The 15,520-nt window shown below is 30.6% G+C and overlaps 1 protein-coding gene across 2 annotated transcripts in view; it reads left to right on the plus strand.

Annotated features, from left to right (window-relative positions):
• LOC105146398 (protein dissatisfaction) overlaps window positions 1-15,520 on the plus strand; it is a 30,711-nt gene extending 15,191 nt beyond the window's left edge. The window contains exons 4-9 of one of the 2 annotated variants that reach the window (XM_011056614.2): window positions 6,951-7,128; window positions 8,187-8,391; window positions 10,149-10,274; window positions 10,356-10,598; window positions 11,085-11,166; window positions 12,006-15,520. In XM_011056614.2, coding sequence (XP_011054916.1) covers window positions 6,951-7,128; window positions 8,187-8,391; window positions 10,149-10,274; window positions 10,356-10,598; window positions 11,085-11,166; window positions 12,006-12,259 — 1,088 coding nt within the window. In that variant the 3' untranslated portion in view covers window positions 12,260-15,520. The remainder of the gene's footprint in view (window positions 1-6,950; window positions 7,129-8,186; window positions 8,392-10,148; window positions 10,275-10,355; window positions 10,599-11,084; window positions 11,167-12,005) is intronic. The other variant, XM_087403934.1, reaches the window with a different exon arrangement.

Here is a 15,520-nt window from a genome sequence, read left to right on the forward strand (position 1 = left end):
ACAAGATTCAAAAGGCATTAAAATCTAAAGGGAATACTTCCATAAGTTTCCTTGTAAGATCATTGCGATTATATGCCATTGTGATCATATTTTTATCCCTTTTTTTTTAAAATATATTAGGTGTTGGAATTAATTCGTAGCGTTTTACAAGTGATGGGAAGTACTTTCATTAATGTATTTTTTAATGCTCATGTGAAATAAATAACATTCTTTCATTAAAAACGCTACGAATTAATTCCAACACCTAATATAAATCCATATAATTTTTATATTTTTATTACAAAGCATACAGGAAATGATTTATCACAAATATTTTTGAGTGCGTTCCGAGTTACGCATGAAACGCATGATGTATCATTTTATCTTTATTATAATAATTAGTAAACAACAAAGTTGGAACACACTCCAATATCATATAGTTTTTTTTCGCTTTTTCGTTGCAGTTTGCTTTTCTGTTAATTTTAGTTAATGTTGCATTAGTTATATTTTAACTTACGTTATATTTGACTCTACGTTATATTTAATCGTTATATTTTGCTATCTTTTCTAATAGTTATCTGTTGTTTTTACCTTTATTTTTACTTTTATTATTTCTGTTAATTTTTTATTATATGAATTTTATTTTATGAATTTGATCTTTAATATTCTAACATATTCTTTGTTAATTACGTATTGTCTTCAGCGTTTAAGAGGATGTAATTCTAGAATGCTTAATAAATAATTTATTAAGCTGATATCTATTAATTTCTCTCTCTCTCTCTCTCTTTCTCTCTCTCTCTTTCTCTGGTTTTCTACATATTTTTGTATTATATTTTTATATTCTAATTATATTCTATATATACGAAAATACTACAAATCGAAGAAATAGTTAATTAAACGTTACACCGTATAAACGAGGTAGAAACCCTATCTTTATGCATATGTATTTTATATTCGACACAGATTGATCTGATTTTACTGAATTTTGATTTACGAGATTGGTCGAAGAAAGGTGTTAACAGTGAGCGATGTTACATACGGATCGTACACGGTTTGTAACGTATGCAGATACACGTGTGACGATATGCATACGATTTTCCGAATGATATAAGCGATGCAAATGGAAACAGATCCTATCCATTCAGTCAATTGTCCATGTATATATAGAATAATTTTCTTCATTTTGATTCTATATATACGGACTATTGACTGAATTCACATTATTGAAATTTTTCTTAAATATAACAAATAATTTAAAAAATGATTGTATTATAATAATATTAGATACATCATAAAACAGTTTTATATTACACTGTTAAAAATTTAATGATATTTAATACATTTTTAAGTTACATTTTTAAGTTAATTTGAAATTAATTTCATGACATTGTATTTAATTTAATGTATTTATAACTAAAAAGTATATTTGTATAAGTGTACATGTACATAAAATTTGATGTATTTTTCATGAAAATTTATGAAATTCAATGTATTTTTCATAAAATTGTATTAAAAGTATATTAAATTTCATAAATTTAATGTACACGTTCATTACATTTAAGTAACTACTGTAACTTAATTTTCAGTTACATCATTCATTACTTTTAATTTCGTTCATAACCACGAGCTTCATTTACATACACAAGGAAATTCGTGGTTACATTTCTAACAGTGTAATTTCATTTATTATCTTATTATCGATAAAAATTATATAGATATATTTAAGATTAAAATTTGTTGGAAACATTATTTTCAACTAATTCTCGACTCTTTTTTATAGTAAAAGAAATAAAACATAATAGCTTCTCTTTCAACGATATTTGATTTTACATCAATATCAATAAATTTAATGATAAATTAAAAATAAAAAGATATTAATATTTTCAAAAAATTTTGCATTTGGCTAAAATAGTCATTGCTAGTACACTTTGGCCCTCTTAACATATATCCCGCGCGATTCAACACGAGACTCACCCCGAAGTCTTAACACGTGTATCACACGCGTTCAACACGCGTGCGATTTATGCGCGAATCCTCCGACAGTGACGACGTTGACGGTCGCCAACGGTGGTGGAGGTGATGGCGATGGTGGTGCGACGTCCGTGTGTATCAACCCCATTCACTCGAGGATTAGCCTTCGAGATCGCTGACTGCTGAAATGTTCACAGATCGGTTTACCGTTTAGCAGGATAGAGAGTGTGAGCCCCATGATCCATGGCCCATGTGAGCACCGTGTATGCCCTACGCTCACGCATGCACGTAGACACGCGGGCATCTACACAGCGCACGGATGTAGTACAATGTTAAAACGGAAGCTTCCCAGTATGCCATACCTCACCACGCGCTCGTATCTCCACGGACCCCACGTGTACAATATACGCGTGTGCGTGTGCGTTTAAGCGCGCAGAGAAGGCGCCTACGCCTACGCCACTCCGCTCTGGGAACTCGCATTGTGGACCACACGTGCCGGCCAGAGTATTATGGCAGCCCTGTGTGTTTATAGGTGCACGATAAGATGACGTATATGTGTACGTGAGCATGAGCGAGAATAGACGGTAAAAGAGAGAGGGAGAGAGAAAGAAACACAGCGGAATCACGAGATGAAAAGCGAACAGGGCGCGGTCCATTCCAGCGCATGCGATTCTAATCCCCGCCGTCGTGTCCATTCGCCGTCCGGATACGCACGTACTTTCGAGAATCGCTCACCTAAGCCGTTGACGCGCGAAAAAATTCACGGCCGGTTGCAAAAGCGATCTTCTTTAAAGACTTCTTGAAAGGATCTTGATTGGAACTCTGTTTTGATAAATATATTATAATACATGCTGATGTCTTTTGACTAGGATAACTGTCTCTATTAGCATGCCTTTAAGTCAACTTGCTCATTACTGAATTAATTATTATTAATATAGCTTTAATTTTGTCTGCTTGAAATTAATGTTGGTTTTTGTATTATTTCCTTTTTCATATATTTTTTAATAATGTTTTTATAATGTTTTTAATAAAAATAAAGAAAATGTTTTTGTCTCTATTAGTGTATCCTTTCAAAAGGCAATCGTTCTATTAATATGTCACAAAATTGTATGTGTCTATCTGCATTTGACTCATTTTAATATACAGTTATACTAAAACAAATAAATAGATGTAAGCTAATTGTTTAAGTTAATATTACATAATCATTATTTTAATTATACTTGCAATTTCAATGTACACTTATAACATAAAGCTCCAATCAAAGCACTAAGGACCGCCTTCAGGATTTCTGATTTTACTAATCGATCAATTCGTAGAAGTACCAATAGTAGTTTAATGTATCAGATCTCCTCTTTCTTCCTCTTTTAAGATAAACTGTGTTTAGTTCTCACATTGGCAATCGTGATGATTAGTGTTAATCGAAGTTGGTGAAAGAGAGTCTAATAGGAACAAGTTTAAATTCTTCGGTATTTTTTACTGGTCTTAAATAAATTCCTCTAAATTACGATATATATATATATATATATATATATATATATATATATATATATATCTTTGAAAGAATGTTAACTAGAACTATATTTTAATAGTTAAAAAAATAGAATATCATCTTTGGTATATCGTACACATTAATAATTAATTTGACTTACAATTAATAATATCTGTTTATGTTACATAATAGTTTTGATTAGATTGCGATACTTTTTCTTTTTTATCTACTATTCTTTTTTTCACTTGGTCTTCTTCACAGATATTACATATCACTGAGCCTATATAGATATCAATCGTTTGTCACCGGACATTTTTAGAAAATGAGGATTGATGCAAGTCAGATGTAGCAAAAAATGATAAAATATCTTTATATGGTTTATTTTTGTGCTGAAAATGGCTTAAAACAAAATCGAAAGATTCACACTTTATTATGTTTTTTTTTTTAAATAAACGTTATTAATTAAATAGTACAAAAGTAATACCGTGCTGACTCTTTGCAATAGCCTTATTCTTTTTATATTGTTTTTATAAAATTGCATCTTTGATTTTCAATTGATCTTTGCGTAGGGCTAAGAGATCAATTTGTCCCGTTTTCTATGCCAAGAGCTTTCCCTTAACGCACATTCGTTTCCGCTTCGTCCAACTTAAGCCGCTCAGCTATAAAGCTCTGTATTTGAGCAGCGATGCGTGCAGAGCGACAAAATGTTCCTCCTTGATCGCGAAATACCGTGCAAAGTGAGGTGCTTTTGTGCGAAAAAGGAAAGCTTTAATGGACGTGGCTGCGAAAAAACAGATCGTTTTTCGTCTTTGATTCGCAACAGATTCGACGAAAGCCGATAAAATTAAGACTAAAATTACTCAAACGACATTTCGTATTTTACATGATTACACGAACATGTAAGAAAAATACATTTGACTTAAAACTACGATTTTTTCCAAATTAAAATTTGCCTGAGATTCGTTATCTTTTACGATTTTTTTAAACTTTAATATACCTTAGATCCCAACATTTTTCGTAGAAATAATTATTCAAAATATTATGAACTTAAAACTATAATTTTCAACATTATGTATATTTTTAATAAAATCTTTGTTTTATTTTTTTCCAAAGAAGAGCCATTAGTATAATTAATTACCTTATTAGTATAATTAATTTCATCAAGAATTGTATATATATATATATACAGTTTGTGTAATAAAATTGATATAAACGATATGTATATAAACGATATACTGTTTTTGACGGATAATGTACCGCTACTGTATTGAACATAGAAAATCATTGTTTGTAGAGTAAACAAGTCTTTTCATTGGGTGCGTTTTTCCGGTAAGGGAATTCACCGTTGAAAGAACAATTACTCCTGGAAAATAATAATATTTATACCTGTTACAATGTGCACGGCCAATTTGGTCGATAAAGCAAACAACCCTGAAGCGGATTTTGCAACGCTTCTTTTTACTACGTAGGTATACGCGTGTCTGCGCACATCAAACCGCTGCGACCGCTTCAATTTGTAAAAATATCTCTTCTTTATGAATTTTTCAACTTGCTTGCAATGCTTGCTGACAACGCTTTGTAATGGTAAAATTTTAAAAGACTCATAGAAAGCATTTCAAATAGATTGTTTTTGCAAAACATATAACTTTTTTACTATTTACAAAAAACAAAATTTTCTTATATAAGATTGTAATATGACGCGCTCAAAGAATATAATTGAAAAAATTTTTTTAATAAAGTAAATCAAGAACTCGATTAAAATAATTTGAATAATTCGAATAAAATAATAAAAAAATTAATATTTACTTAGGATAAATACTTGATTTTATATGCTGTGACAAAAATAACAAGTTTTTACGTTATTGATAATTTTTTATTGTCTATTATAATATTCATTTTCTATTTATCACCTAAAAACGAAACTTCTTCAAAATTGTTAAAAAAGTCCAATTTTTTGAATTTTTTCTATTAGTTTATTTATAACATATTGACATACAACAGTTACATTACCGAATATTTTTGTCATAAGATAATTTCGCAATATTATAAATATTTTTGAAATGTGATTATTACTAATAATATATTAATATTTAAAGAAGAAAGATAAAATTTTATCAAAAGATATAGTGTTAGAATTCCTTTAAAGAATCTATAGATTCTTAAATATTATTCTGAGCTGCCTTTCCGGAAAACGCGCCCAATGCAAAGACTTATTTACTCTACAAACAATGATTTTCTATGTTCAATGCAGTAGCGATATTGTCCGTTAAAACCGGTTTACACAGTTTATATTATACATATTTAAATTTGACTATTTTAAAAAAGTTATGTGTAAAGAAATAAATTTAATTAAAAATATCATGTGCCGTGATTAAAAAGCGAGTCATGCGATAGTTGCATGCTAAGCACATAAGTATATATCACTTCTTAAAGAAATTGAATTCTGATGGTTAAAACTGATGTCCCGGTGAGAGAAGAAATTCTCGTTGCGCCAGTGGCGAGATATCTCTCGACGGGGCGATGCGTGATAAAGGGGAGATATTGCGACGCCAGTGCGAACGTGGGAATCCGCGGCTGCTATCCGCTCAGCCTCATTAATGATGATGTGCTTGCCACCCAGTTGCAGCTCTCGCTTCACCATCTCGCTCTATCTGTCTTTCTCTCCTACAGCGTCCTTCGTTCCCTCTCTCCCTCTCCCTCTCTCTCTCTCTCTCTTTCTCTCGCTCGCTCTCTCTCCCTTTAGATTTGCAGCCACGCTCGAAAGATCGAGCTCTGTGGAAGCTGACGCCCGGCCAGCCACCACATCCGATCTACACCACCCTCTTTCATCCGCGATTTGCCCCCGCTTTCCTCTCGACCTCTTGTTCGCCCCTCCCCCTCTTCTCATCGGGTCACGGGATATACAGCTCTCGTACATCTCGAACGACCTACAACGCGCGTTACACCCCGAATTCAATTCCGTGCAACCTGTGCCCACTTTTTCGCTCCCACCGTTAAGTCCATCGCCGATATTATTGATAGGCGTTTTCTAGATACGGACCTTCGATCGCTGAAGGGCGAGGATGCATAAGGAGATATTTCATTAAGAAAGGGTTGAGGATATATGTTATCGGCTTTTAAAAATATTAATTGTATGATTTTGTTTTCTTTTTTCTGTACGAATAACTTGAAAAAATTTTATAATCTTTTTGAGAGTACATACATTGATGTACCTTTTCTACGAAAAAAATAAAAAATTATTTAATGTATATCTAAAAAGTACAAATACAAATACAATCTTTAGTCATATGTATAATATCCCTTTGAAAAGTTTTATGATTGATTAATAACAGAGACTATAAAACGTCGTATAAAACAAAGAGAAAGGCCATATATATATATATATATGTGTGTATTCATAGTTTTTCCTAAGAAGCATTAGATTTAGACTATTCGAGAGCTTCATGATACAATCGCGGAATAATCTGTCAGACGTCAAAAGTAATATAATGACGTCATGACTGGTGTTTAGCAGTGCAACATGAGCGCGGACCGAGGAAACCAAAACCCCACGCGATCATCTCGTCGGAGAAGCAGCATCAGCAACAGTCGCCGATTGTCACGCAATTGTCTCCTCATTCTGCGACTTCGGTGCACAGTGATCGATTAAGACCAGCACTAGCTCCTCCGTACGTTCTCTCGCCACACAGGTGTGTAACGCTTGCATTAATCGCATTAAATTAACATATTTGTCTCATTAATCTAATATTTGCTCCAAAGTTTTCTTAACTTATATTCGCGGCTATAGTATATTTTAAATTAATATTTTTTTTTAAGTTAACGGAATTGAACAATTTGTTTCATTTTGAAAGTCAAAATCTGAGGAATAAAATTATTTAACTTAAAATTATGTAAAGTTGTAAAAAATATTTGTTATAAATAATTTTTCACAACATAGTTGAAGAAAATGTCCAAGTCCATGAAGTTCATTGAATATCGATTCGTACGGAAAAGGAAATAAAAATAGATGTCAGTATATCAATATACGATTAGCGATAAAATCATAAGAATAATTAAATTAATATAATAAAAATAGAATAGAACAATTGTGCGAATTCTTGAATTTCCACATTTATCGTTTGTGTTAGGTGAAGAAAGAAGCGAATTGGATACTCTGGTTTATTAACATATGCATATAGAATGTTCACTATTGTTAATGGCAGATTCTATGATCAATCTTATGTTTATCTTTTCTCCTTGAGATATCCAAGCATTGATAGATTGTTAGCCAACGAATATAACTAATAATAAATAAATGTAATATAATAAATAGAGTTTATATTCTTTATATTGTATGAAAGAGTAATAAATAAATAGAACTGTACTTTAATAGAATTCTTATATAATTCAAATTACTTCTCTCAAATAAACGAAGCTCAAGCGTTTAGTTTTCAATTGAATTTTGTCAGCGGGTCTAATATAAATTAAGGAATTTTTATTAATTTGAGGAATTTATAGAAATCTAAAAAATATAGTTTGCCGATTGTACTCGTGCATTGATTCGAATACTTGGAGAATTATGTGAAAAATTACTGCACAGCTTAAGATTACTGCACACTTTTGTTGATAAAAAAACTGATATTAGAATTGGTCAAAGAATTTAATCCATAGATGGTAGGAACATACCTCGTGTAGTTACAGAAGATGATAAAATTTCATGAAGTGACACAGACTCTCTTCGTGAAGTAGTTAAGGGTTATTACTGTAGAAGGTTAAGGTGCGACCAAAGATTCACGCCTTATCCACGACCGATGGCGCTGGTACAGAAACCGCCGGAGGAATCACCATCCCCTGTACCGTTGATTCTACCGCACCCTCGCACGACTACGACCCTCTATCAAGCGGCCACAACCGTCTCCTTAGCACCACAGCCTCCCCTTCTGCAGATACTAATGTCCGCCGAGGAATGTCAGGTAAGTAATTCAGCTTAATTTCGTACCCGCTTCCCTTATTTTGTTCCTGCAAATTTAATAAAGGCGAGTTGCTCCACTCAGTTTCTTCCTCGCGGTTTAAATAGCGGACAAATTACACGCAGGAATTATTATTAATATTAGCTTCTTGGTGTAAATGAAATCCTTTTATTTTGCGAATGTTAATTGTTGGCTTTATTTGCAATTATATTATTTAAAATTAAAGCTAAAGTTATAAAAGAGAAAGTTAAAATAACAACTCACAGACAGCACAGAATTTTTATAATAAATGGTCATAATATTTATATTATTTTTATTTTTTGAAATATTATATAAATATTTTGTACATATTTTATATAATATTTATGATAAACGTAGATACATATTTTTAGTAAATATTTTTTATTTAGATTATAATGTCTTATTAAATATTTTCATAGCATTTACTACAATATATATGATAAATATTTCATAATATTTATAATAAATATCTATAATTTGTGCAATCTAAAATCATAAAAATATTTACTAAATATTAAAACATTAAAATTATATTAAAATATTAAAAATAAATCTTATAAATATTTTGGAAATATTCTATAAATATTATGCGCTGTTTAAATCAAGCGAGCGATAATTTGCTAAGAATAGTAAATGATCTATTTATATCTTATAATATACAATTATAAAAAAATAATTCTTGTGAATTCAAGAAACAGAGCTTTGATAAAATGCTGCCGTCGGACTCTGATAGAGATTAATTTGACTATTTTTTTTTTATGGAAGTTTCAGAAATCACAGAATTATTTTTTAAAGCAAACAGGTGATTAGTTTATATTGTGCAATTTAAAATTATAAAATTTTTTAAATATCATATTGAATTTTTATTTCTGCGAAAGAATATAATAGCTTCTTTTTTAATATTTTGCAAAGATAGATTCACCGATCATGTATCTATCTATAGTTTGCCATTTGTTACGAGGGTAGTTCTCGACCTGATATAGAAATGACGCCACAAATATCAAACTGCTATAATTTTAGAGATTTAATTCTTCACTGGACTACTGTTAAAATTTCAGACAGATGCATTAATTTCTTTATTTCGGTCGTAAAGCAACCAAACTCTTTGGTTCCTTCATGACAATGCAGCCGCTCACATTTCATCAATTGCAGTCACAAAATTTTATTAATATTTCACTTGAAATCTGATGCTTGCAGGACCAATTTATGGAATTATTCGACTCTAATTGAGGAAATGTGAGCAGATGCACTGTTATGATGGAACCAATAGTTGGTTGCTTTACTCGACCAAAATAAAAAAACTAATAAACGCATCTGTCTGAAATTTTAACAGTAGCTCTGTGAAGGGCCAAATTATTTGTTTAAAATTATAATAGTTTGATATAAAGATTATGCGTTTTGCGGGTTTTCTCTGTGTCCAGATTCATTCTTGAATGCCAACGTTTCGTGAACCTTACAATTCATTTCATCAGGGCGATACTGTATCGAGCTGCTCTTCGCCCTGATGAAGTGAACTGCAAGCACTTCATGAAATTGGACATGGAGAAACTCGCGAAACGCATAATCTTTATACAGAAAGCATTCGTGGAAATCTCAAGAATATTATTATAATAATTCGATATTTGTAGCGTCGTTATCGTCAAACCGAGAACTTTTCAAATTATCCTCGTACATATCACTTTGCACTCTTTTTTTTTATGAGAATCATACTTTACAAATTATCGCCTCGTTTTGCCAAGGAACTGGTTTGGAACGCGCGATTACAACCCACGGCAGAGTATCCGATGGAGCAAATAGAAACGGAGACGAGTCGAAGTCCGACGGGCACCGTACAGAGCTTTAGTCCGACTTGGGAGATGCTGCAGGTATCTTCCAATACTTTCATTACGTATCTTCTTTTTTCTTTAATCGTTCACACATGTCGCGTCACATAAATGTTAATGCAGGAGACGACGGCCCGACTATTGTTTATGGCTGTCAGATGGGTGCGTTGCCTGCCGCCCTTCCAAACGATATCGAAGGACGATCAATTGTTACTCCTAGAACGATCCTGGACGCAGTTGTTCTTGCTGCACTTGGCACAATGGTCTGTCTCCTGGGATATCACCGCGCTCCTCGAAGATGAGCAAGTGCGTAGTAGATTGCCCACGGATGACAACCCAACGAATCAGGAGCTCGTCCTTATTCAGGTTTATCGGCTTTACCCTTCTGCTCGTAACAAATAACAAACACCATTATAAATGTCAAAATTGAATAAAATTTTCCTATCGGTAGAAAGAAAAAATATTATTATTATTATTATTATTATTATTATTATTATTCGTTACTTCCAGTTTTTTATTTGTCCAATTTGCATTAAAAAGTTCGCTGTTTCCAATAACGAGAATAACAAAAATTAAATTAAAGTATATCGTTGATTTAATGTTATTATCTTACTCCTCTGTCTTCTCTCTCTCTCTCTCTCTCTCTCCCTCTTCCCCTCTCTCTCTCTTTCTCTCTCTCTTGCTCAGATGTAAAATATGGACGTGTAGACACTAGTACCATTTTATTTATTTAACAAGAATGACTTTTTGTATCATTATATCGTTTTCTTGATTTCAGTGAACATTTTTCTTTAGTTTCCTCTGTAGACTCGCAAGGACTTCGTTTCAATGGAGTATTCTCTTACGTTCTAGGCTATAATATGCCGATTCAGACAACTGTCTCCCGATTTCGGTGAATGCGGTTGTATGAAGGCAGTGGCTTTATTTACGCCAGGTAAAGAGAATTAATACAAGTTAATTGTCATATTAGCGTAATACGATCGTTGCAAATTTTTCATCATCGAAAACATGAACTTTGTTATTTTTATATTTCATCGTTATTATTTTTATATCAATATTAATCCTAAAACGCTATACTATGGGAATAATTATTATTACTAATGGGAACGTTGAGTATAGCCTAATTCGATTGTTATACCTCTACAGCATGAAATACTGCTGCAATATTTTAATAGTGCGCAATATTACAAAAATTGCAGCAATTATTACTGCAATATTGAAAATTTAAATATTATATCGGAAATATTGCATCAATATTGTGAAATTTTAATATAATTCAACTAAACAATTAAAGATTGAAGGAATCGAGTCGAATTTATTGAGCTGATACTTAATGAAACATCCTTTTTAAAGGATCAGGGATCTTGATTCACTTATACAGCACAAAGTTGCAACAACACTGTTGCAACATTGTAGAGATTTTGCAGCGATATTGCTGCAAATGTTGTGCTGTATGGGTTTTAACCAAAACATCAAACATTAATGATAATAACGCAAAAAGCATACTGAAAAAGCATTGAAAAAAAATGTATGTATATTCATCAAGTATGTTATATTCAACAATGCGTTTAAAGGTTAATTATCATTATATATTATTATTTTATTTATTTTAAATTATTTGTCATAATATATTGTTTTCTTAAATGATTTCTTAAAATAATTATCACAAAAGGATAAATATGACTGATTGATGATAATTATTTTGATCGATTTTGTTTTGCTTATTAAGGGACGGATATCGTATACAGTATATCTTTTTTTTATAAATCACAGAGACGGTAGGTCTGCACGCGGTCCAGCCCATTGAGATACTGCAAGATCAGGCACAACGTATTTTAGTGGACTATACAAGGTCACGATATCCACAGCAACCTAGTAGAATCGGCAGATTGATGATTCTGGTCGGATATCTGAGGTGCGTCTCTTCCAAGACCGTCGAACGTCTATTCTTTCACGAAACCATCGGGGAAATACCAATCTCGCGTTTACTAGTCGACATGTATCAAATGGAAAAGTATATCAACTGAAGCGCATTTTGCATATCATACATACGCGTTATACATAAATGTGTCAGGACCACAACGAGCTCGCAGCTTTCCAAAACTCTTCCGACTCTCTCACATGTAGAAACAGCAGAATAGAATAAGAGAAAAGTTTTTGAAATCTGTAGTGGTCTTCACAAATTCCCTTTTCACAATTTGTCCTTGCAATTATGTAGTATAGTGTTGATATCCGACGAAAATGGAGTTTATTGTTTCATTAAATCTATTATAAGATCTATATACCATTTATATTAAAGAAATAATAGTTCCTTTGTCAGTTATTTTTATAGAAAATTAATCATAAATTATCTGGGCTTTTTATTGAATTTATTATCTAAATCATTAAAAATTGTTTCCTACTTTTAAAACAAAATTAAAATGAAATTGTACATTCTTGTGAAAATTATACATTCGAATTTAATTCTTTTGAATATTTTTATTTACAATAAATGTTCTTGAATGTATTCACTTTATTATTATTATTATTTTATATCGTAATTTTACATTTAAGTAAAAATATGATGTCCTTGAATATCTTCAAGAAAATGTGAAAAATGTTTAACATGTGTATTTCTGTGAGGACACTGGACATTCTACTTACAAAGGACCTTGTATGTATTACAGTATCCTGCGCCATGTCTTAGCGCCTAGATACTACCGTGTCTCCAGATTACAACTATTGCATTTCTAACAAATAAATATATTCAAGTATAACACTCCAATTTCTTTCAAATTTAGCATAAATATAGAACTATGAAAAATATATTACCTATGTTTTTTCATTTTGGCCCATAAGCGGTTTTAAAAAACAGTTGTTATTATCGTTTCAATTTTTACTCTTTTGTTAGCTATAAACAGAATGATATGTGCTTTCCAGCTGGACTTGAAATATTACCGGGAAAATTAGGGACTCCGTATTTTGGGGCCATTCTAAAGAGATGTTCTTCGGACAAGCGCCAATATATACTGATTCCAAGCGAAACGAACAAGCAAAAAAAGATGTATTTCACCTCTATTAAAGCATATTTATTGCACACCCATTAAATAGAGTTTGAAATTAAAGGAAATTGTCTAAACAATCTATATTTATTCATTTAAATATTTATTTATTTATTCATATATTTATTTGTATATTTATTTTTATATTTATTTGTATATTTATTTTTTCATTTATTTGTTTTAATTAAATAATAATAAACAGCAATATATTTAAATAAATACTTAAACATAACGGCACATCTTCAACAATTGAAATTAGAAAGTATCGACAAAATCAATCAGGGCATTAAAAAGGTTTCTTTCAGAAGAATCATCTATATGTGATGTGCCCTTCAAAAAAAGCATTTTCAATTTTTTTCTTGGGCTCTTTCCTTGAGGTCTCATCGGGCATTTGCCCGATTGTCTAGTGGACCAGTTCGCCCTTGTTTCCAACAAGCAACACAGACGACACAGTGCAACACAGTGAATCCTAATATCCTTGTTGGTTACCAATGTTAAACAAAAAAAATGATCACTGTGTTACATTGTGTTGCTTGCTGAAAAGTACATAATATCTAACAAACAGTTGAATATAAGATATGAATTTTTTTGGAAAATTGCGAGATAATCTTTTGTAAATAAAATTTTCCGAAAAGAAAAGATAGGAAAAATTATTAAAGTTTAAACATAATTAATCTTAAATTTTTATTTCCTTAAATTTTGATTGTTTACCATTACAAAAAATCAATTTTATATAATGTTATTACAAAAGAAAGTCTATGTCAATAATATATGTAATCAGTAATCTAAAATTTACATAAATTAAAAATTTATATCTAATGACTTATCACAAAATACTTTAATTTTTTTTATACCATGCCAATTTATTGTTCAAAAAAATGTTTAACGATTTGTTTTATGAATTAAATGTCATATTTAAAATCCGAATAATTTATATAGATAAGATATATTTCTATAACTGTATTTTTCTCAATTTTCTTTCTAATTTGTTTAACTGTTTGTAATTTTGTAATCAATGAATCAAAAAATTTCTTTGTATTTAAATATTTGTTAGATGTTATTATTTTGTTTATAGTTGATAAGAAGATAAAAATTGAAAGAATAGTTATTGTCCTTAAAACCAATTATAGGTCAAAATAGAAAAATATATGTAAAATGTTTCTCATATACTTAGTTCTACGGTGAGTCAAATCGAAAAGTTATACTTGAATAAGTTTATTTAAAGCAAAACTAAGTAAAGCAAAACTTTATATTACTGTTTATATCGAATATTGAACAGTGATTTTTTTTGCATGACCCAAAATCCAAATAAAAAAGGATAATGAAATAAAATCTGCACATGGAAACATTTACTTCAATTCACATATCTTGATGATTGCGAAATGTAAAAAAAATGGAATTATATGTGCTTTTATATTCGAGTTTTACTGGGTCAATGTTTATTGCAGAAGTTTTAATGACAACTGTTTATTGTTGTATTGTTCAAGCATTTGTTCGTATTTCTACGTTTATGTGAAATAGTAATAATCTATTATTATAAATTCGTATTATTGAAGATAATTATTATTTTCTAATTATATATTTTCAGAATATTTTATAGATTAGACGGAGTACAGTCATGTAAAGTGATTATAAAACCATTTCGAAAATTGTGCTCGAGGAAATAATCAAGAATCTGTAATGTACCATATATCCCTCTCTGTGATCCTCCTTGAGTAAAAAATTATTGTACCAATTCAATTTGTTAAATAATAATGGTGCGTGGAATAGATATCATATACATATGTATTGCATCAGCGTATAGCTAACAATAAGTTATATGTATGATAAAAATAATGTAGACAATGGAAGTATCGCAATATAATTATAATAAAATTACAATAAAAAATATGATATAATAATGTAAAAAGTGTGGTATAATAATGGTGCTCTAATTTTTTATATCACTGCTTCGGCGAAAAAGTAATGTTTATTTATGAAATTTGAATGTAGTGCAAAACTATTATTATGAACGACAGCATTAAACAAAATTGGTTGAAAAAGATGTATCATAGAGGAAAGTTGTATTCTATTATTGTTGTATTCTTAAATTCTTTTGTTAATAGAATTGTTAAATATGTTGCAATTACATAAAAAATATTATAACATACTACAGGATAAGCTTATTTATTCTGTATTAATAAATGTCTTATACAAATATACTGTAATATTTCGTTCTAATATAAATTTTGTCGATATTAAACAAAA

The sequence above is a fragment of the Acromyrmex echinatior genome, chromosome 3 (genome assembly GCF_024713525.1).
Source record: "Acromyrmex echinatior isolate Ae372 chromosome 3, ASM2471352v2, whole genome shotgun sequence".
NCBI classification, from domain to species: domain Eukaryota; kingdom Metazoa; phylum Arthropoda; class Insecta; order Hymenoptera; family Formicidae; genus Acromyrmex; species Acromyrmex echinatior.